This window comes from Papio anubis, chromosome 16 (assembly GCF_008728515.1).
Source record: "Papio anubis isolate 15944 chromosome 16, Panubis1.0, whole genome shotgun sequence".
NCBI lineage: Eukaryota > Metazoa > Chordata > Mammalia > Primates > Cercopithecidae > Papio > Papio anubis.
In genome coordinates, this window is record NC_044991.1 from 9,158,577 (window position 1) to 9,181,780 (window position 23,204).

The 23,204-nt window shown below is 55.1% G+C and overlaps 1 protein-coding gene across 3 annotated transcripts in view; it reads right to left on the reverse strand.

Annotated features, from left to right (window-relative positions):
* Window positions 1–136: 136 nt before the first annotated feature.
* ACO2 (aconitase 2) overlaps window positions 137–23,204 on the reverse strand; it is a 60,345-nt gene continuing 37,277 nt past the window's right edge. For 2 of the 3 annotated variants that reach the window (XM_003905606.4, XM_009217385.4), the window contains exons 3-18: window positions 22,119–22,377; window positions 17,877–17,969; window positions 14,083–14,241; window positions 13,701–13,851; window positions 11,674–11,778; window positions 10,741–10,832; window positions 9,063–9,168; window positions 6,165–6,322; window positions 5,874–5,947; window positions 5,208–5,319; window positions 4,158–4,280; window positions 3,773–3,928; window positions 2,673–2,864; window positions 1,715–1,847; window positions 1,113–1,234; window positions 137–656 (exon numbers count right to left, since the gene is read on the reverse strand). In XM_003905606.4, the coding sequence (XP_003905655.1) occupies window positions 522–656; window positions 1,113–1,234; window positions 1,715–1,847; window positions 2,673–2,864; window positions 3,773–3,928; window positions 4,158–4,280; window positions 5,208–5,319; window positions 5,874–5,947; window positions 6,165–6,322; window positions 9,063–9,168; window positions 10,741–10,832; window positions 11,674–11,778; window positions 13,701–13,851; window positions 14,083–14,241; window positions 17,877–17,969; window positions 22,119–22,377 (2,170 nt within the window). In that variant the 3' untranslated portion in view covers window positions 137–521. Of the gene's footprint in view, window positions 657–1,112; window positions 1,235–1,714; window positions 1,848–1,944; window positions 2,041–2,672; window positions 2,865–3,772; window positions 3,929–4,157; window positions 4,281–5,207; window positions 5,320–5,873; window positions 5,948–6,164; window positions 6,323–9,062; window positions 9,169–10,740; window positions 10,833–11,673; window positions 11,779–13,700; window positions 13,852–14,082; window positions 14,242–17,876; window positions 17,970–22,118; window positions 22,378–23,204 lie in introns of those variants that run through there. The other variant, XM_021921601.1, reaches the window with a different exon arrangement.

Sequence of the window (23,204 nt, forward strand, 5' to 3'; positions counted from 1 at the left end):
CACACCTCAGGTCTCCTTCACCGCAGTGATGGATCCAACTGTGGCTGTGGCTGTCGGGCCTCCACTGATCTTGACTGAAAAGACCCTTCCTGGACCCTGAAGCTGATAACAAACGGCACAGACACCAATCACTCACTCATAGAACAGTCACTGGTTTTGGATTCTTGTTTTCCTTGCAAGAACAAAAGGTTCTCTAGAATCCTTCAGCCAACAAAATGATCAGGCAGGAGAAAAACTTTAGATGGGAGTGTTGTCATCAAAAATAAATACAGTTGCATGGATCTGCTTAAGATCTGAACCAAACTAAAAATAGGAAGACAGGGGCTAAAAAGTTATTTTAAGAACCCCCCCACCACAACCACAGTCACTCCGTGGGCTGAGCAGGGAGCAGGAAGCATGTCTGGTCACACCATCTTGGAATAAGAAGCCATGACTGGATGCATCGGATCCGCTGATGGCGCACGTGGGGCTGAACTTGACGCCAGCGCTGGGGCGGGGCGGGGGGCGGGGAGGCATTGCCCTCACTGCTGCAGCTCCTTCATTCTGTTGAGGGCACTGCCGGCGCGGAACCACTCGATCTGCGTCTCGTTGAAGGTGTGGTTCAGGAGGATGGTCTCCTGGGTCCCGTTGGGGTGCTTGATGATGCACTTCAGGGGCTGTAAGGAGAAGGTGGGTGTGGGTGGAAGTGGTGGGTACTACGTGCCCTTGGTCCTGCAGGGGGGTCAGGGAGGCCGGGCACTGCCTGGGGACCTAGGAGGTCAGCAGGCAAACCAAATCCTAGGCCAGTCTGTGCCTCATGGCCCAGGTTAGACCCAGATGGCACCTACAGGGGATTCCTGGGGCCCAGAGGGTCCTGCAGTGGGTGGGCTGTCCCCTGAGTGTCAAGTCCTGGTGAGTAAAGGGAGGTTGAGGAGGTGGGAGGGCCCTGGGCTGACCCCAACCCCCAACTCTGGGAAGGCGCTTCCCTTTCTCTGTGGGGCCACCTGCAGAACTGGGGGTCTTTCCGGCTGGAATGAAGCCTCCTGGGAGAAGCTACCCTGGGGCCAGTGCAGGAGGGGAAACAAGGTGGCTGCCCCTCACCCCACCCCCTCAGGGGGATCCGGCCTCCTAACCTTGCCAGGGGTGAAGTCCTTTAGGCCTTGAATGGTCAGCTTGTCCACAGGGTGAATCTTGTTGTAGTCGGCTGGGTCCGCGAAGGTCAGGGGCAGCAGGCCCTGTTTCTTCAGGTTGGTCTCTGGAAGGCAGGTGGCATTCGGTCATCAGGGGGCCTGACCAGCCTGGAGAGCTTCATTTTCTGAACCCATCTGGGGCTCTGGGAGTTGCCCCAATCCTGCTGCCTGGGACAATGCCCGGGCATTGACTACAGGGCCCTGGTCTGCTCCCTTTCATTAGGGGCGCCCCAAGCAAGTGTGCGCTGGTGCTGAGGTCTGCGAGGCCTTCCTGCTGCACATTCATGATCAAAAAGAACCCTCTGGCATGTGCCCTGGATCTCAGCGGCTCAGATCTACAAGCCTGGAAGCAGGGCCTGCGGGAAGCCAGGAAGCTGAGCATCAGATGTGCATTGTATGAGCCTAAGAAGGGGCGAGAGGCTGACGGGCCTGTGGGCTGCAGTGGAGATAGCCTAGAATCAGGCCCAACTCAGCCACGGGCAGGGCGAGTGACCTTGGTCACTAGGGATGGGATGAAGATGGCCTGGGTGCAGACTCCAGCTCACCGTGGATCCTGGCAAAGCTCTTGGTGATGATGGCCCGGGCCCCAAGGTGGCGGGGCTCCAGAGCTGCATGCTCCCGGCTCGAGCCCTCGCCGTAGTTCTCGTCTCCGATCACCACCCACCTGATGCCATGTTTCTGTCAGGCAAGCGGGGGTGAGGTTACAAGGCACTCCCCACCTGCCTGGCCTCACCCACCTGGCGCCTGGGCATCTTGAGGCTCCCGGTAAAGGGGCTGGAGGGGCCCTTCCTCACCTGCTGCCTAAGGGCAAGTGAAGCCTGGGTGAATGAGACCCAAACGAGGCCCCGAGGGGACGGAGGCGCCTGGCTGTCTGCAGTGGCACAGAAGACAGAACCCACCCATTGGTGCTTGGCAGGGAGGCAAGTGTGTGGGGAGGGAGGTGGGGGTGAGACAGGGATGGCCTCCGGGGCCCCACCCAAGATGCATCTGTGAAGCTCAAGGTGCCCCCTTCCTGGGAGCACCCTCTGCTCCATCCAGCCACCAGGGGGTGCCAGAGTCCCCTCACCCAGCTGGGCCAGGACTTGTTCCGTCCGTTTCTCAAAGCAGAACAAGTCCAGTCACCTCAGACCCTGGCACTGGCCTCAGACCTCTCTGCCTGCTCACTGGGAGGCCCCATGTAGCCCCCTCTCTGAGCCTGTTGGCCTCTGACTTCCCGAGCCGGCCCCCTTCCTCGTCTTGGTCTAGGGCCAGATATCTCCTGAGCGCTGCTCTCACTAACTCCTCCTGGTGCAGGGACCCGGCTGTACCACCGGACCTGGGCCTCATGCCCTCTCAGCCACAGGGAGGGGCCGCAGGCCTCTCCTTCCTTCCACAGCAGTCCCCTCTGGGCTCAGCCGGCCTCCTTCCTAGTTTCCATTCCCCTAATGTCCTCCCTGCACCTGCCTTCCGGGCCCCTTCAGGAGTGGCGACTGGCACTGCCCACCCCCATCAACTCTGACCCACCTTGTAGTAGCGGGCAGTGTCAGGGACGGGGCCAAACTCCTGAGTGACGGCATTGCGCACGGAGTTGGCCTTGCCATTTTCAATGTTGATGGCACCAATGAGCAGGTTGTTGGAGATGTTGTCCAAGTGCCCACGGAACTTCAGCCAGGGGCCAGCAGCCGAGATGTGGTCAGTGGTACACTTCCCTTTGACCTTGGGTGGTGAGTAGAGAGGACAGAGGTCAAGGCATGGCCCTGGAGGGGTGGATGACAAGCCCTCCAGAGGCAGGCAGCAGGCTCTGGGGCCCAGGACGGGTGACAGAGGAGTGAGAGGCAGGCAAGGTTTTAGATACGTGTTCTGTGGTCCTGGTGCTTCCACCCTCAGGCCACATGGGCTCCGGCCAGCCCATCACTCATCCTCTCAAAGGCCTCTGGCTGCTCAGTCTCCCTTATGGGGCAGGTCACCCAAAGTGGGGACAGGTCAATGTTCGCTCACCCTTCAGGCCTTGGCTGCAAGATCAGCCACCGACCTCATGCCGGACACAGGAGCCTGGGACATGCCTGGGTCCTGGCTGATGACTGATTAGTCTTTTCTGTCATAGGGGTGCCTGGAGACCCCTTAATAAACAGCATAAATTAATATCTGACACAGATTGGAGGCCTCTGGCCACACCAAAAAGGCTTGTTTTTGGTTGGTGCCAAACACAGGCCATCCCATATCCACGGGTGTGCAACTGTGGGGGCAGGAGTCATCCATAGCTTCCAGAGCCTGTGTGGACATGCCAGGTGTGGAGCCTGCTGTGCAATCACACACACCGTCCCAGCCCAGCCTAAGCTGTACTTACCTGTCCACACCCGCTGGAGGTGGCTCTGATCAGCGGCTGCCGGATGGCTGAGGGCCCCAGATGGAGGCTGGTCAGATCTAGCTCTGCCCAGTTCAGGGCCACAGAGAAGGGGAACGCTGGACTGCGACACCCTCTCTGCTCTGCAGCCAAACCTCCCTTTCATCTCCCACCTGCGACTTGACTGCTCACTTCCTCCAGGTTCATGGCCCTTCCTGATGCTCAGGGGACGGGGGGCCCTGGCAGCATGGGGCTGTCATGCCATCCCCGTGCTGCTGACCTTGATGAGGATCTGCAGGTCCTCCAGGTCCTTGCCATCCCACTTGTCAAAAGGCTCCAGGAGCTGCAGGCGCTGGCTGGTGGGGCTCACGTCCACGTGCTGCCCGCTGCTGTCCTTGGGGGGGTGCTGGTAGGTGTCCTGCCCTGGGTCAAACTCCTGCAGCAGGGGATGGGGATGTGTGGGGTGGTGAGTCCTCAGTTCCCACAAGGACGGACTCTCAGAAGGCAAGTTTCCCCGGGCCCCACCTCCCTTCCCAGGGAACAGAGCTGCTCCCTTCTCACTAGCAGCGCCCTCCCTGCCTGCACAGGAGGTGCTGTGAGGTTGAGAAGGAAGTGCTGTGGCCACACAGCAACCAGCAGAGCCCCCAGGGGGCACGGGCGCTCACCGCTTTGGGAAGCTCATCTGCATCCGGAGCCTCCAGCTTGAACTTCTTGCCATCCGTGCCTGTCAGGTAGTCGGTCTCGGGGTTGAACTTGAGGGTTCCCGCAATGGCCAGGGCTGTGACAATCTGAAATGGAGGTGGCCAGTATGTTGGTCAGCAACAGTCGACACTCCTGTCTCCTGCACCCACCAGAAGCCTAGACCAAAACTGAAACAGGAACCCAGGAAATTTCCATGTTCTCCCCAGACCCCTGTGTTCCTCAGAGGCCAGAGCTGCAGGACGATCTTTGGGACCACAGGGCCTTGGGACTGCAGAGGACTCAGGAAGCCAAGGGCAGTGCGGCCTCGCCCATCCCGGCAGGGCCAGGCCGGCAGTGCTGTCCTCTGTCCTCACAGCTGTCCTGGAGGGAGCAGGCGCCTGGCGCAGAAGTGCCGCTGTGATGCAAAGCCCCTCAGTGCGGAGGACGCTAAAAACATGGAAGGGGCCATTCTTCCATCCATTTAGCAAGAAGTATTTGTAGAACACGCAGGTAAACAACCAAGTCAAGAGAGCCTGGCCATGTGCCAGTCACGGCCAGGGCCGAATACCGCCAAGAGCAAGGCTGGTTCTGGCCACGGGAACAATGGCAAGGCCTCGAGTTTGTGGAACTCCCACCTGGAGTCGGAAACTGCATGTGTCCCACACACTTTCCCAGGTAATCCCAAGGATTATGGGGACACAGAGAAGGTAGGTGACTTGGCCAGGCTCATACAGCGAGTTAGAGGCAGGGCTGGGATGTGTCCTAGGCAGTGAGTGAGATTCCAAATTCCATGCTCATAAGCACAAACCACTAAATAAATATCTCATAATCCCACGACCCAGGGAGCCCCAGGCAGGAAGCACCAAGCATGCGCCTGGGGCTGGGAAGACCTGTGGCTCCTGGCTCCACCTGGATGACCCCTGCCCTGCGATGTCAACCCTGGCCCCAGTCCCCATCTCCTCCTGCCTCCTCCTCTGACCCGCCAGGAGCCCCCAGAGGCCGTCCCAGGCTCATGCGCAGCTGGGCGATCTCACCTCTGGGGATGTGACGAAGGCATGGGTCTCGGGGTTCGCGTCATTGCGACCCGTGAAGTTCCTGTTGTAGGAGGTGACGATTGTGTTCTTCTCCCCCTTCTTGATGTCCTTCCTGCCAGGTCAGAGGGAACAGGGTTAGGGATATCTGGCCTTGTCACCTGGCCTGTGCCGAGAACAGGTAAGCTGGGTTCCTGCAGCGCAGCCCAGCCTAGCTCCTACCGAGGGAAAATGGAGATGCCCTGCCAGGGCTGCCTCCTCCCTGGGCCACACGCAGAGCAGAAAGGAACCTCAGGATCGCTGGGCCCAGCCTGCAACCACACGTAAGGCAGAGGCAAGGCTTCGGTCAAGGCCTGAGTTTCCTGACCTGGAGCCACTGCCTCCTCTCAAACGGCTCCATCAGAGTTTCTGCTGTGTCCGTTAGGGTAAGGCCGCGCTGGCTTCCTCCTGCCAGCCCAGGCTTTAGCCAAGTGGCCCCCCAGTGCCTCTGCAAGGCTCTTCCTCACCCAGCCCCACTTTCCAGGCATGTCTGCCACAGGTTTCTAATGGGCTGGAGCTATAGATCTTGGCTGGAATCTCTTCTCTCAATCCCAATAATTCCTCCTCCAACTTCTGGGGCTCCATACCCTGTGCACAAGGGGCTGTCCTGTCAAAAGATGTGCCTCTTACCTGTCCCACTGGCCAATGCAGGGGCCACAAGCATTGGCCAGGACAATGCCGCCCAGATCCCTCAAGATCTGTGCCTGCCAGGGAAAGAGGAAGACAGAATGTCAAGGGCAGGTAAGAGTCTGATGGGAAGGGGTGATTTGGTGGCTGCAGGATGAAGTGCTATACTGGAACCCCAGGGCAGCCACTGGGACCTGCACCAGCCCCGGCCCAACACGCCTGTGGGCTTGTGCCACCTGGAGGCATTACTCAGCATGGAGTCAGGGAGATAGGCAGGGGGATATGGGCACTCACATAGCCGTCCCGCTCAATGGTGGCGCGGATCTGCTCGGAACCTGGAGTGATGGTGAACTGGGACTTGCACTTGAGGCCATGGGCCAGTGCCTGCTTGGCCACAGCTGCTGAGCGCCCCATATCTTCATAGCTTGAATTGGTGCAGCTACCAATTAGACCTGGTGCATTGTGGGTGGTGGGGTTAAGGGTCAGGAGGAGACTGTGAGCAGAGGTCTCCACCTGACCTCAAATTATCCAGATTTGGCCAAAAGAGTTCACCATCTGGGCTGGGCCAGAGACTTTTTAACAGAGACCAGTTGGAAGCAACCGAAATACCCAGCAATAAAGGACAGGCTACTCATTACTTGGCATGATTTGAAGAAAGACACTGCAGTCATTGGCCATGACACTGAACACATTAGTACTATGACCCCTTTTACAGCAATATCATGTACATGTGTAGGCGCGTCAGAGGGCTCATATGAACATATGAACAGCCATCCTTGATGGGCTGGTGCTGATAGGAGATGCTAATTTTCTTCTTTTATACTTTCTAGTATTTTCTGGGTTTTAAAGATTGTTTTATAATTAGGGCGATAAGAGTTCTTTTTAAAGTCTATAAAAACTGAGTAACATCGCATTGTGTGTACAGTTTCTTTCTTTTTTTTTTTTTGGAGACAGGGTCTTGCTCTGTCACCCAGGCTGGAGTGCAAGGGCGCAGTCACGGCTTACTTACTGCAGTCTCTAACTCCTGGGGCTCAAGCAACTCCTCCTGCCTCAATCTCCTGAGTAGCTGGGACCCACAGGTGAGTAACACCACACCTGGCTAATTAAAATATTTTTTTTTGTAGAGACGAAGTCTCAACCATGTTGCCACGGCTCGTCTTGAACTCCTGGGATCAAATGATCCTCCTGCCTCAGCCTCTCAAAATGTTGGGATTGGCCAGGTGCAATGGCTCATGCCTGTAATCCCAGAACTTTGAGAGGCCAAGGCAGGTGGATCACTTCAGGTCAGGAGTTCCAGACTAGCCTGGCCAACATGGTGAAACCCCATCTCTACTAAAAATACAAAAATTAGCCAGGAGTGGTGGCAGGCACCTGTAATCTCAGCTACACGAAAGGCTGAGGCAGGAGGATTGCTTAAACCTGGGAGGCAGAGGCTGCAGTGAGCCGAGATCACACCACCTGTACTCCAGCCTGGGTGACAGAGCAAGACTCTGTCTCAAAAAAAAAAAAAACCACCACCACCAAAAAGTGTTGGGATTACAGGGGAAAGCCAATGCAACCAGCCAGGATAGTTTCTTTTATTAACTCAGTAATTTACTTTCCCTTTTTTTTTTTTTTCCTTGAGACGGGAGTCTCGCTCTGTCGCCCAGGCTGGAGTGCAGTGGCGCGATGTTGGCTCACTGCAAGCTCCACCTCCTGGGTTCACGCCATTCTCCTGCCTCAGCCTCCCCAGCAGCTGGGACTACAGGCACCCGCCAACATGCCCGGCTAATTTTTTGTATTTTTAGTAGAGATGGGGTTTCACCGTGTTAGCCAGGATGGTCTTGATTTCCTGACGTCATGATCCACCTGCCTCGGCCTCCCAAAGTGGTGGGATTACAGGCATGAGCCACCGCGCCCAGCGACAACTGTATTTTTTATTTATTTTTTTCACTGGTGATAGCAGCAATAGGCCCAACACCACCTTCAAGGTGTCAGTACGATCACGACTCCTGTTTTACACATGGGGACCCACACACTGACAGTGAAGAAGTTTGCTCAGGGTCACTCAGCTATTAGGTGGCAGAGCCAGGATTCAAGCCCAGGCCATCTGGCTCCAGGCTCCATGCGCTTCACAGCCACACTGTACCCAGCAGCAGCAGATGCCAGTGACTGGCATGCCAGGGTGTCTGCATGTGTAAAGCATGAAAAGTCACATGAAGCAGCAAGGGTGATGTAAAATGTAAAACAGAGAAATCTATGCACATAATACACAGAAACACAGCACACCTCTCCAAGAGCTCCTAAGAGCTTGCTCCTGGCTGGGGGTTGAGATTAGGAGTTTTAAAAATTCCTCTTGATTGTGAATATTCTCTACAATAAACATATTTTTCTTTTCTGCCAAAAAAAGTAACTTTTCTTTTCTTTTCTTTTTTTTTTGGAGACAGGCTCTGTTGCCTGAGTCTGGAGTTTTGAGTCTGGCTCTATTGCCCAGGCTGGAATGCAGTGGTACCATCTCGGCTCACTACAGCCTGGACCTTCAGTACTCAAGTGATCCTCCCACCTTTGCCTCCTGAGTACCTTGGACTATAGGCATGCGACTCCACACTGGGCCAATTTTCTTTCTTTCTTTCTTTTTTTTTTTTTTATACGGAGTTTCGCTCTGTTGCCCAGGCTGGAATGCAGTGGTACGATCTCGGCTCATTGCAAATTCTGCCTCCCGGGTTCAAGCGATTCTCCTGCTTCAGCCTCCCGAGTGGCTGGGACTACAGGCATGTGCCACCACCCCCAGCTAATTTTTTGCATTTTTAGTAGAGATGGGGTTTCACTGTGTTTTAGCCAGGATGCTCTCAATCTCCTGACCTCTTGCTCCACCCGCCTCGGCCTCCCAAAGTGCTGGGATTACAGGTGTGAGCCACCGTGCCCGGCCAATTTTTGCATTTTCTTTTAAGAGACAGGGTTTTTCCATGTTGCCCAGGCTGGTCTTGAACTCCTAGACTCAAGTAATCCACCTGCCTTGGCCTCCCGAAATGCTGGGATTTCAAGCATGAGCCACTACCCCTGGCTGAAAAAATAATTTCTCAATACTAAACCCATCTCAGAAACTGCCCACCTTAGCAAGTGCCACACAGTAGGCATAGGTGATTGTCTACAGCTCTGGGCAGAGCCACTGGCCCTGAGACCTGCTAAACAGATGGGGTGGAAGGTGCTCACCCACTCGGATGTCCAGAGGCCATCCTTCCTTCTCTGCCACCTTGCCCACTTCTGCCACAGGGTGAGCCAGGTCAGGGGTGAAGGGCCCATTGATGTGTGGCTTCAGCTGAAGAAACAAACATGCAAGGAAAAGAGAGGAGGGAAGAAAGCTTGAAGCAGGGCCAGCCTCTTTCACTGCTTCACCACGTCCCCACAGAGAGGCCAACGACTTTCTCTTGACTGAAACCTCATCACAGGGAAGACCTGAGCAGTTGGGTCTGCACACACTCGTTCCTGGGCTCCCTCCAGCCCTGCAAGGCTGGGCTCAGCTCTGCTCTGCAGATAAAGGACCTGAAGCTCAGAAGTGACATGCTGTGCTCGAGGTCACACAGCTAGGAGACAGCAGAGGAATGGAATGAATCAAGGCTGTCGTCTTCCTAAGTTCATTATCTCCCATTCAATGTTGCTTTTGGAATCTTTTTTTTTTTGAGACGGAGTCTCACTCTGTCGCCCAGGCTGGAGTGCAGTGGCGCGATCTCGGCTCACTGCAGCCTCTACCTCCTGGGTTTACACCATTCTCCTGCCTCAGCGTCCCGAGTAGCTGGGATTACAGGTGCCTCCCAGCACACCTGGCTAATTTTTTTTGTATTTTTTTCAGTAGAGACAGGGTTTCATCGTGTTTGCCAGGAGGGTCTCAATCTCCTGACCTCGTGATCCACACACCTCGGCCTCCCAAAGTGCTGGGATTACAGGCGTGAGTCACCTTGCCTGGCCGCTTTTGAAATCTTATGACAAAAACGGACTTAAGGCCAGATGCTTTACATGTCATAATCATCAGTAAATGCGAGGCACTCAGCTGTGTGCCCAGCATGCAGTAAACCTCCATCAGTGTTAGTTACGTGAATTCATTCAATCCTCACGACTGTTGCAGGTTCCACATGTGATGGGGCAAGGGGCCCACAGAGGCCACATGTGTGACCAAGGCCACGAAACTTAAGTGGCAGAGCCGAGGTGTGAACTCCTGCAGACGGGATCCTCCGGCCTGCCCTTCCTCTGGCTCTGCAAACACGTGCTCTGATCTGTGGGCCTCAGGGTGCCTCTGAACTCAGATAACAAAAACCCTTCAGGGTGAAACCTTGGCTTCTGCTAAAGCTGAGCTGGTGGCCAACTGACATTCGCTTCTGGTTCAGCAGCCAGAACTAGCTCTGCTCTCCCCGTGGCTGTGTCTCCCCCTCCCCACCCCTCACCCCAGCCTGCTTCAGGAAGCAGTTTGGAGGAACACTGGGCACCCAGGGACCCACGAGTCACTGAGGTGACTTGCTTTTTTTTTTTTTTTTGAGACAGTGTCGCTCTGTCACCCAGGCTGGAGTGCAGTGGTGCGATCTCAGCTGACTGCAACCTCTGTGTCCCAGGTTCAAGTGATTCTCCTGCCTCAGCCTCCTGAATAGCTGGGATTACAGGCACATGGCACTACGCCCAGCTAATTTTTGTATTTTTTTTTTTTTTTTAGTAGAGACAGGGTTTCACCATGTTGGACAGGCTGTTCTGGAACTGCTGACCTCAACTGACCCACGTGCCTTGGCCTCCCAAAGTGCTGGGATTACAGGTGTGAACCACCGCCCGGCCCTCAGTATTTAGGCAGGACCCGCCCTGCTCCCCCCTACTCTAAGAAACTTCTTGAACCCAATTGTCTCCTCACCTCACTGAGGTTAACTTCAATTAGTTGGTCATAATGGCAGCCAGGGTCAGGCACCAGGTGATCCTTGAATTCATCAGCTAGATTGGCAATGTCTGAAATCAACAAGGGACGGGGATGGAGCACGTGAAACAGAAACTGTTCTTGAGCGTTCACTCACCACCCACCTGAACACCTGCCACACACCAGGCCCTGGGCGCTGACTAGGCCAATGAAGAAAGCAAGGCTGCTGTCCCTGCCCTTACAGAGCTCACACCCTAGTGCAGGAGCTGTCAGGGACACGGTGACACAGAGGAGGAGCACCAGCGAAGGTTCAGAGCCGGGGAGGGTGTCCTAGAAGTGAAGAGCTGGATTTTGAAGAAGCAGTCACTCATTAAGGAAAGGGAAGGGCCTTCCAAGGATTCCACGTGCTTACGGCTCTCCCCATGGGCCCTGGTCTCTGGCTCCTCGTTCACTCCCCCCACGCACCACCCTTCACAGGTGCCAGTGCCCTCTGAGCTCCAAAGAAGCCAAGCTAGAGCCTCAGGAAGTTGTCAGGGGAGGCTGGGAAGGTGGTTCTCCTTCCAGATGTTCCCGTTAGGTCAGGAATTATCAACAGAAGAGATCCCTGTCATTTCCGGAGCTTCCTGTAGTGGACAGCAGAGACCAGCCCGAGAAGGGCGGGCATTCAGCCACCTTCCAGGGAAAATGAAATTCCCATCCTGAGGTGGGGCTATCTTGAACTCAACTCAGACACCAGGCCCTTTAGAAGCTGGAGAGAGCTCCAGACACTCAGAAACATATTGCACCTCTTCAGGGCTTTCTCAGAGCCTCAGACGCCTGTCTGGAGACACTGGGTTAAGGGCCCCTGCCCTACAGGGAAAGGCATAGCTCTGTCTTGGGGAGGAGCAGGCATATGACTGTCCCACCCACACGGGCCTGCCCCCGCCAGCTCACCTGCCCGGCCAGTCTTGCTCAGGTACTTCTTCATCCGGTGGTTGTAAGGGAACACGGAAGTGGTGGCCCCAATTTCTGCGCCCATGTTACAGATTGTCGCCATGCCTGTGGAGCAAAAGAGCTCTGGGCATTGGCTGGTGGTCAGGCCACGGTCCCATGCACCTGCTACACGGCCACCTGCATCTTCACACCAGGGAGCTGCATCACTTCTCCCCACTGAGAGAGATGTGGTGATAGCGGGCCGACTCATTCCTTGAGGCCCTGGGTAAAAACCTGGGCCAGTGAGGGGAGGCCATGGGGACCAGAGCTCAGGGCCCCAGCTCAGGACGGCTGCTGGGCAGAGTGAAGAGGACTCAGGTGAAGATTCAGCCCCCACACACTGAGCTACAAGTTTGGGGCCTGTCGCTCAAGAGACCAAACAGACACCACGTACTGAAGGCTGACCTGGCCAGACACTGCCCAGTTGCTATTCTTTTTGGCAGGGGAGGAACTGGCTCAGAGAGATTCAAGGTCATGCCATAAAGCACATAAAGGAAGATGCTGGCATTCGGGTCTCGGTCTGTCTGCCTGGTGGCCCGCCCTCCTTCAGCCACACCATGCTGGAGACATTTTTCTGTGTCTCAAGTTTTCCAGTGATGGAGGCCGAGGCGGACGGATCACCTGAGGTCAGGAGTTTGAGACCAGCCTGGCCAACATGGTGAAACCCCGTCTCTTCTAAAAACAAAAAACAAAAAACAACAACAACAACAAAAAAAAACAGGCTGGGCGCGGTGGCTCACATCTGTAATCCCAGCACTTTGGGAGGCCAAGGTGGGCAGATCACGAGGTCAAGAGATCGAGACCATCCTAGCCAACATGGTGAAACCCCGTCTCTACTAAAAATACAAAAATTAGCAGGGTGTGGCGGCATGCACCTGTAGTCCCAGCTACTTCGGAGGCTGAGGCAGGAGAATCGCTTGAACCTGGGAGGCGGAGGTTGCAGTGAGCCGAGATCGCGCCACTGCACTCCAGCCTGGTGACACAGCAAGACTCCGGCTCAAAACAAAACAAAACAATACAAAAAAATTAGCTGAGCATCATGGTACACGCCTGTAATCCCAGCTACTCAGGAGGCTGAGACTAGAGAATCGCTTGAACCCGGGAGGTAGAGATTGCAGTGAGCCGAGATTGTACCACTGCATTCCAGCCTGGGCGACAGAGTGAGACTCCGTCCCAAAAAACAAAAACAAAAACAAAACTGAAATGATACACACTGTCTGGACCACAAAGCGTCACAGAACTGGTGGGGCTCACAGGTACCCCAGCTGCTACCAGGCCCCCTGCCTCAGGAGCCATTAGGACGGAGGTAGGGGCCTGTTACCAACTTCCCGGCTGAGCAGTCCCGTGGCGGGAGCGAGCCCATCACTGCAGGGGAACCAGAGTTCTGCAGGGCTGCCAGGGAGCCCAGGCAGGCAGCTGGGAAGTCTGGACTGTTGCAAGTCTCCCCGGATTTCTGAGGGCCAGGCATCGAGGCCAGGTCACCAGGACTGACAGGCAGGGAGCAGCCGGCTCCCACCTGGACTTGGAGGCTGACAGGCACCAATCTCTAATCCAAGGGAGGTGTGTGAGGCTCAAACTTCAGCCAAGGGAGAATGTGGGCCTGCAGCTGCTTCATGAATGAAGCCCTGGCTCTGCCCATTCCCACCACTGCCTCTGTCCTCTCTGGATTCGTCTAGATCACCCAAGGTGGCCTAGTGCTATGGCCTGGGCCCAGTCGCAGAAGCTGACTTGGTTCCTAACTGTGTGTGGCCACAGGAAGTTACTGGCAGCCTTGACGGGGTCTCAGTCTCTTCATCTGTTTAATGAGGGTGTGGACTAGACAATCTCTAATGCTGTCTCCAATTTTCCTTCTACCTCTGTCTATTCCAAGTCCCCAGACGGAAGAGACAGATTCTCAAGGGAAAGCCATTCATTGCTTCTACTCCCAACTGGGGACCCATGAGGCCCAGCACAGGGTAGGGGCCACGTCGCCTGGCCGCCTTCCTCACCAGTGCAGGAGATGGAGTCTACACCAGGCCCGTGGTATTCCACGATTGCACCTGTGCCACCTTTCACCGTGAGGATGCCTGCCACCTTCAGGATCACATCTTTGGGTGAGGTCCAACCAGAGAGGGAGCCTGTCAGCTTCACGCCAATCACCTGGACAGGAGGGGGTGAGGCGGCTGTCAGAGGCCCTGTGTGCCTGTGCCAGCCACAAAGTCAGGATGGGCCCGATGCCATTCCCATTGCTGCTTACTGGTCTCTGCCTTCCTCCCAGAAGATTCGAGTTTGACTTGTTCCCTTTTTCCTCCTGGGTCCCATCGTCTCCTGTTCATCCCCACCAACCACCGCCCCGAATCCAGCCCAGAATGAGTCCCTCCCCACCCTCACCTTGGGACACTTCAGCTCCCAGGGGATCCCAGCCATGACATCCACAGCATCGGCACCCCCAACTCCAATGCAGATGCCCCCCAGGCCGCCACCATTGGGGGTGTGGGAGTCAGTGCCAATCAGAAGAACCCCAGGGTATGCATAGTTTTCCAGAATAATCTGAAAAATAATCCAAGATGTTAATATTTAGAAGCCCTCAGCCGAGAATGGAGATGGGGCCCAAAAGGGGTCTACAAAACGGCCCCATTGACCCTGGGCCTCCCGACCACGCCCAGCCACTCTCCCAGGATAGACTGGTGGAAGCAGCCCCGTTTAATCCAGATGGTCTCCAGGGTGGCCAAGAAGAGTCAGAGCCTTGGGAGACAGGTGGCCTGGGCTCTTGAGTAGCTCCGATAGTTCCTGCTATATGGCCTGGGCCTTTGAATGCTGCCCCATGCCTCAGTTTCCTCATTTGTAGCATAGTAACCAAACACCCACACCACCATGACCCCAGGATGTGACAAGAACCAGAGAAACTGTTCTGTGATGGGCCCAGGCCCGGCCTCATCCTGGGTGTGGAGAGTCCCCACCTGGCTTCTCATCGGGGTGAGCGATTCTTCCAGGAGCTGACTCCAGCCTCACAAGATCCCTGAGGAAGAAGTCCTGGGGCCCCAGTGGGTGCACAAAGCTATTAATTTTTCCTCAACTGCAAAGAATAGGTGATGCCTCGTCCACTTCAGCATCTGGAGGTGGCTCTGAGAACCTCTGTGACTTGCTCAAGGGACAACGCCACCCTGCCTCACCACCTGTCCCATATCACAGTACTCCCTTCACTGAGGCGCTCCTCCCAGCTGGGGGGAGCACTTCCCCCAAAACATTTGATAAGAAAGGCAGCAGAGGTACAGGGTCAACAAATGAGTGTGGCCCAGGCACCCAGGCACCTCTGAGGCACCAGCCCCCTGAAGCTGCAGGACACTGCCGGGCAAGCCCTGAGCCAGGCATCCTGTGCGGGGGTCTGAGGTCTGGCCCTACCATGTACTAGTTGTTGTGGGACCTTGGACAAGTCACTTCACCTCTCCGAGCTCAGCTTCCCTATCAAAAACTAGCTAACAATCGTGCTCACATCATTGCATCACTAATGACTGGATGAGATCCTGTCCATGAGGCATGGAATAGTGCCTGGGCAAGGCGACATTTTTATTTATTGTTTTGCAGCAAAAGCCTTCACCTGAGGTTCTGCCGCTCATCTGTCAGATGGAGTTAGTGCCCCACCCACGGATGTGGGGAAGAACACGTAAGATGAGAGGTCTGAGAGGCTCTGTGAACTCTCAGGACCCACCAGTGCTCCCAGACATCTTACAGAAACCCCAGGGCCTCTGCCTCAGGCCAAGATCTGCCCAGCAGACTCTAAGGTGCAAAGGGTCTTGTCTCGGCCGGGCGCGGTGGCTCAAGCCTGTAATCCCAGCACTTTGGGAGGCCGAGACGGGTGGATCACGAGGTCAGGAGATCGAGACCATCCTGGCTAACACGGTGAAACGCCGTCTCTACTAAAAATACAAAAAAATAAGCCGGGCGAGGTGGCGGGCGCCTGCAGTCCCAGCTGCTCGGGAGGCTGAGGCAGGAGAATTGCGCGAACCCGGGAGGCGGAGCTTGCAGTGAGCGGAGATCTGGCCACTGCACTCCAGCCTGGGCGACAGAGCGAGACTCCGTCTCAAAAAAAAAAAAAAAAAAAAAAAAAAGGGTCTTGTCTCTTGGGGATGCAGAGGGAAGACCTGGCTGCGAAGAACTGCTGCTGCCATGTACAAAGATTTAAGACTAGTACATCCCTAAAGAGCCTCAAGGTTGTAAAAGCTGGATCCATGAAGGCTGGGCACACAGAATTCAGGGTGTCTACACGGTGTAGACACATGTGGTCCACATCCGAGGAGAGGTCAGGCAGACATGAGGACTGCAGAAAGTGTCACAATGACGCTGGCCGTGACAGTGAGCTCCCCAGTCTGTGGCTGGGAAGAAGGACTAATGCCTAGAACTACACCTGGAAATTCAGCCGTGCATCCACACAACACACATGTACATTAAGGACCTATTCTGTACTGACCTGGTCCCAAACCCAGAGCTAGAGAGGAATAAGTAAGCCACAGTCCCTGTCCCCACAGAGCACAAGATCCAGTGCAGAAAGCACTTGGCACATGCTGGGAACATAACGTGAAGAGATCCCACAGAGGATCCCACTGGAAGCCACTGTGCCAGGCACGGGAAGGGCCGGGGAGGCTCCACAGAGGAACCAGAAAGCTGTGATGTGGAGGAAGGTCTGCGGGCCAAGCAGGGCCAGAGCACTCCTCGGAGGGAAAGGGGTTCAGGTTTGGGTTGGACCTAGTGGACTGAGGCTGCTGATGACGTGACATCAAGGCGGGAAGAAAAGTAAAGCTGCAAAGTACTCCCATGGCCCCTGGGCATTTTCTTTTTAAAGAAACAAACACATGAGGCTGTACACTTAGCCAGCCGGTGGCAGGTGTGAACTGCCATCACTCACGGTTCCAAACTTTGGCCCAGGAGCTGCCATAAAGGTCTGGCATTTGTACTGAGGTAGAAAGGGAGACACCTGCATTGCAGCGCCCTTCCTAACAGAAAGCCAAGGCTGGGTCCGCCTGACTCCCTAACCCTGCTGCAGAGAAGGGCTTTCTAGTCCCCACAGGCCGCTGCGAATGGCCATTCCCAGGTAGCCCCTTCCTGGCAAGAGTGACGGTTGGGTAGGGCAGAGGAGTGATCCCCTGCTGGCTCTGGTTTCAGAGCAGGGCAGTGCTGGGGGCCCATGCGGGGTCAGATTACAGCCTGCTCAGCACACCCTGAGGAGGCCCGGACAGTGAGGTCTGCGATGAGGTGGGGGGAAGGGTCACTTTGCAAAGGTGCGAAGAGGCAGGTTTCATACATACAGGGTGGATGTAAATGAACACAAACCAGGTCAGTGGTCTTTAACAGTGCCCTTGGAAGAAAGGGAAGCACCTACCTCCCCAGGATATACATGTTCACACTTGCACTTCCAGAGATGAAACTGTCCACCAAAAGAAGACCCATCCTTGGGACACCTCAGAAGAGTCCCTGGCTGACATGGCCACATGACCTATGGTACCTCCACTCTACAGAACACCATGAGGGAGCCAAAACGAATCCGAGGAGAGCACCACGTGCAGAAGCAGAAAGGGCTCTGGGGGTGAGGAAGGTGGCAGAGCAGCACGGTGGCACGGGGCACTTGCTCCAGGCCAGCCCTCCTGCCCACAGGTCCTGGCTCCACAGTTGGCCAGCTAGCTGTCCCTCTGTGCCTCAGCTGCCTCCTCTGTAGGGTGTGGATAGTAAAAGCACCTACCTCACAGGGCATGGCGAATATCTTTCTTTCAAGTGCTCAGCCTAGTACCTGACACACAGTATGGGTTCATCAAATGTCAGCGATGCATGCCACAAGGGGTGACACTTGTGAAAAAAAACAAAATAATACCATGTTCTGTATGAGAGTTTACGGGAATAGAAATGCTTGAATACACGCCCAGAAGACAATGTGGAAAGAAACATGTCGCACTTAACATGCTGGTTACCTGGGTGGTTAGGAGGGATTATTTTAACTTCTCACCCAGAAAATGAGAACGTATAATGACATAATGAAAATCAGTTTCAAAACAAAGGAGGAAGACCATAAGAGCTGATGGAGATGTCATCCAGTTCCCCTCAGCCCCGCTGGGCCTCGAGCCCCCTGCCCCCATAGGCCTGGAACATACTCTCTGGCTTGGGCTCTTGGGACGGCAGGCTGAGCCCAGCTTTACCTGGTGAATGATTCCAGATCCAGGCTTCCAGAAGCCCACGCCATATTTGGCACCTGCAGTTGCCAGGAAATTATAAACTTCCTGGTTGATGTCCTATTGAGACAAATCAATAATCAGGTGTTAGCAATATGATTTGTGTCCACGTGACCCTCACCAAGCCCTCCCCACCCCACTAGCCTCCCCCTTCTGACTGAAATGCTGGCACTGGAGACAGGCCCTCTCTTAGAGACCTTCTAAAAATAATTTCAAAGAGCTTGCATGTTGGCCCAGTCTCCACTAGCAGTGCCAGAGAGAAAGACAGGGGAGCAGAGATGGAACCCCAGTTCTGTGACACCTGGCCAGGGTGGTGGGTCTGGAACAAGTCCCTGCCCTAGTCTGGGTCTCAGTTTCCTTATCTGGAGAAGGGACTGGTCTAAATAATTGCCAAGAGTCCCTGTGGCACTCAAGTCCCCAGCCGAGGCCAACAGTGCAGAGGCAGGCCCTGGCCTAGGCGCAGTGGCCGGGCATGGTGGCTCACGCCTGTAATCCCAACACTTTGGGAGGCTGGAGGCAGGTAGATCATTTGAGGTCAGGAGTTCATGACCAGCCTGGGCAACATGGCAAAACCCTCTCTCTACTAAAAATACAAAAATTAGCCAGGCGTGATAGCGCACACCTGTAATTCCAATTACTCGGGAGGCTGAGGCATGAGAATTGGTTGAACCTGGGAGACAAAGGGTGCAGTAAGCCAAGATCGTGCCATTGCATTCCAGCCTAGGAGACAGCGAGACTCTGTCTCAAAAAATAAAAATAAAAATAAAATAAATAAAAATTAGCTGTGCACCTGTGGTCCCAGCTACCTGGGGGCCGAGGCAGGAGGATCATTTGAGCCCAGGAGTTCAAGGCTGCAATGAGCTGAGATTGCACCATTATACTCCCGCCTGAGTGACAGGGCAAAACCTTGTCTCAAAAAAACAAAACAGGCCTGGTGCGGTGGCTCATGCCTGTAATCCCAGCACTCTGGGAGGCCGAGGCGGGCAGATCACGAGGTTAGGAGATCGAGACCATCCTGGCTAACACAGTGAAACCCCGTCTCTACTAAAAAATACAAAAAATTAGCTGGGCGTAGTGGCGGGTGCCTGTAGTCCCAGCTACTCGGGAGGCTGAGGCAGCAGAATAACATCAACCTGGGAGGCGGAGCTTGTAGTGAGCCGGGATCTCGCCACTGCACTCCAGCCTGGGGCGACAGAGTGAGACTCGTCTCACAAACAAAACAAACCAAAACAAACCCCCCCGAGGCTTTTTTTTGAAATAACTTGCTGGAGATCCCAGACTTAGGCAACACCTGAGCGAGCCCCCTGGACTGGGGTCCGGCTGTCAGAAGTGCTGAATTCTTGCTAATGTGTTTGATGGGCCCAAATGGAAGGCTGTCGAATGGACCACTGTTGTGAAAAGGAGGTTTCAGCAAAAGGAAATGATGACACGGGCTGTAGCCATCCCGCCTGTAATCCGAAGGAAGCTTCCTTGGGGGACAGGGAAGGGCCCACTGCACGGTAGATGTGAGGCCAGGATTTATCTGGAAGACATGGGAGGTCCCTGGACAAGTGAGACTGACCCCAGTGACAAAAGGGTGGGACTCTAGTGGACTCTACTGAGCCTCAAAGGGGGAACTAGGAAATGGGACCTGCCAGCCTCTGGCATGGGAGAGCCATGCTTCTGAGAATGGACCCCAGACAGCGCCCTCAGACCCTTGACAAGATACACTCAAACCACACACCCCTTCACTGAAACTCCAGACCAGTGTGCGTCCTCTGAAAGCCCACTGGGCTCCCCCAGATAAGAGAATGGCAAAGAACGTGGGTTTCCAGAGCAGTCTCTTTCCAATTAATAATTAATACACCGGCTTTTTCATTTACAAATCAGTCACTTACGAAACTGGTATCCAGGACAGAAGGCTGTGGTTGTGTCTGGGCACATGTGCCTATACGTCTGTGTTGAGTGTGAGGAAGGGGTGTGGGAGGACCCCAGACTGGTGCCAGAGTCTCGGCCTGGACTCAGCCTGGATCCCTCTCTGATTCTGTTACCTTAAACAGGTCACTGCCTCTCTGAGCCCTAGCCAGAGGAACACTTTACAAATACATGTAAAGATGACCATATTCTAGGCCAGGCGTGGTGGCTCACACCTGTAATCCCAGCACTCTGGGAGGCCGAGGTGGGTGGATCACCTGATGTCAGGAGTTTGAAACCAGCCTGGCCAACATGGTGAAACCCTGTCTCTACTAAAAATATGAAAATTAGCTGGGTATGGTGGTGGGTGCCTGTAATTCCAGCTACTCGGGAAGCTAAGGCATGAGAATCGCTTGAACCCAGGAGGCAGAGGTTATAGTGAGCTGAGACTGCAGTGAGCCGAGATTGCGTCACTGCACTCCAGCCTGGGGGTAGAGCAAGAAGACTCTGTTTCAAAAAAAAGAGACCATACTCTTTCCCTGCTTAAACCGTTCTAGGACTCTGAGGATGGTGACCACAGCCCTTCTCAGAGCCCTCAAGTCCCTGGCTGCCCCTGCCCACCTCACACCACCCGCTCTTCCAAACGCAGAGAGCTCCAGCACTACAGTCCCCCTCTCACTGCCACAAAAGCATCAAGTTCCTTCCTGCCCCAGGGCCTTTGCAAATGCTGTTCTTTCTAGCATGTTCTTGCTCCAGTCAATGCAACTCATATGTTCAGTCCTCAGGTTATCTGTCACATCCTCAAAGAAGCTATCTCTTTCCCCCAACATCTAAATTAGACCTCTTTTTTACACTGACCAAGTCCTGCACTTTCTCTTCCTAACACACACCCAGATCTGCAGTTACCTACCTCGGCCACTGTTTAGCATCCACCCCTCCAAGCAGATCCCTGAAGGCAGGGCCCCTGCCTGACTTGAACACACTGAACCTCAGTACCTAGCCCAGTGCCTGGCACACATGAAGAATGTTCAATTTGTTGAATGCATGAGGGAATGAGCTCTGAATCCTATGACCGTGAATCTCATCTCCAGAAGGTTGACTCTGAGCCCATAAAGCAAGCAGAGGGCCAGCCCCTGAAGGCAGTGGCCCTTCTGTGGGCAGCTGTCCCCAGGGCTGAAGAGGACCCACGTTCCTGGCCATGTGCAGCTCCCGGCACTGTGGGAGCTCCTGTAACATTACCCCCACCAGTGTTGCTGCTAATGTGGAAACCGCCAGCCGGCAGGCAGGACTGTCCTTTCAGCTGAGTGGAAAGAGCCACTGTGGAGCCAGGACACACACCAGGGGGCCAGGGTAGAAGAGAGGGCCTGAGTGAGAGCGCCGCCCTGAGTGTTTCCCATGGGTCTGGGAGGCTCCGAGCCATGCTGACCCCGGGAGCCAGAGCACTTTCAATCGCATGCCCACAGGCCGCAGCTCTGCCAGCATTCAGCTCCTGCCAACGCCCCTCCCCGTGAGGGGGTTCACTCCCACTGCAGGGACTGGAGAGTGCAGAGGCCCAGAGCTGGGAGAGGGTGGCCCGCTGTTGCCAAGAGTAGGCTGCCACAAAGAGTAGACTCCCACAAGCTGAGCCTGGGAGAAGGAGCAGGAACTCGATTTCATAGAAGGGTGGGGAAAAGCTTCGGCGTGGCATACAGCCACCCCCATGTAGTTAAGCGAAACTCACAGAAGAATGGTCCCCAAAGGAGGTTCCTCAGTGAGAGAGCACCAGAGTGGGAGCCAAGATCAGCGCTGAGCCCTAATCGTGCCCTCATGTAGTTACAGAACTCAAGTATGGTGCCCCTGCTGCCTCAAATGTACAAATAGTGACCCTAGCAGGCCTACCTCCCGGACAGGGTCCTCGGAAGGTCAGAGGAGAGCGGGAGTGGGTGCAGATGGGATGCTGGCAAACTGTGCTAAGATGCGCCCCTCACTGCTCAGGCAGACAGGGACGCCTTCCAGAGCCCCTTCCAGGGCTCTGCAGGGCCCCTTCCAGAGCACCTGGCAGGATTCAATCATCTTCCAACAGGACAGAAAAAGGACCTGTAGTGTGGGAAAGTCAAGGATGACTTTTACTTTCTTTGGGCTTCTTCTGTATTTTTTAACACAATGAGCAAGTGGTAGTTTTAGAAAGAGTAAAAAGTAAACTCAAGTTTTAAAAGCAGACCAATCCAAAGAACTGTGAGAATTTGCAGGCAATGCCCTGGTTTGCTCCAGTGTGAGAGTGAGGCCTCTCGCCCAGTCTTGCCCACTTGCCCGCCCCCAAGGCCACCTTCCACTCACCTTGGCCCGGCGCAGGTCTTTCTCGCCCCCAAGCTGGGCCTCAATCAGATGGTCACAGTGGATGGTGGACGGCACGGCCACCTTGGGCAGCCCGCTGCTGATGAACTGCAGCATGGCCATCTGGGCCGTCGCATCCTGCATGGCCACACGGTCCGGCCGCAGCCGCAGGTACGACTTGCCCCGCTCGATTTCCTGGCCGGCAGGGTCATCCAGGTGTCCATACACGATCTTCTCCGAGAGGGTCAGCGGCCGGTTCAACCTGGTGGGAGAAGAGCAAAAGGGTGACCTGGTGCCAGCTGCACGGCCTCCTCCCACCCTGCCTCTCCCTCTCAGTCCACATGGCAACCTCAACAGTGGCCAGGGTCAGGGAGCCTGAACTCAGGACCTCACGTTCCACTTGGGTGGGGACTGCTGGGTCCTGCTCAGTGTGCCACCTCCTCACCTCCCGCAGCACCTGGCACTTGTTAGGTGCTCCACAATTACTTGGTGAGTAAGTGAAGGACATCACAGGAGGGCAGCGCTAGTTCTTTTTAAAGGATCCTGGCTTTCCCAGCATAGTAACTGCTATGATCTACTAAGTCCCCGTAACATGCATATCTCATCACTCGCCATTTAACAAAACCACCAAGAAGAAATAGGCTCAGCAGAGTGACCAAGTTCACAGATAGATTTCGCTACTTCCCTCTGTGCCCTCAGCCCCACTAAGGCACAGGGAATCAGGACCAGCATCCCCTTTACTTGTCCCCCCTGTCCACCATCTCCAGCCCTCCACACCTCAGGCCTGGGATGCCTGGCTACCCAACTATGACACTAAAGCTTTGCCCATTAGCTCTGGACATAGACAGGAGTATCTGTCAGTTTTCAAGAACAGAGACCCGGTCACTGCCACCGGCCTCTCACTGCTCCTCCTCTTCCTAGACCCCATTTCCCCAGAGACTCTACCCCTCCCTTCCTCTTCAGAGCCCAAATGGCAATCCAAACCTGCCCTGGGGTCCAGTCCTGTCAGGACTCAACCGTCTTCTCCCGCCAAGCCTCCCACCCATCTAGACCGAGCTCTGTGCGGGTCCACTCTCCCTACCAGGCTCA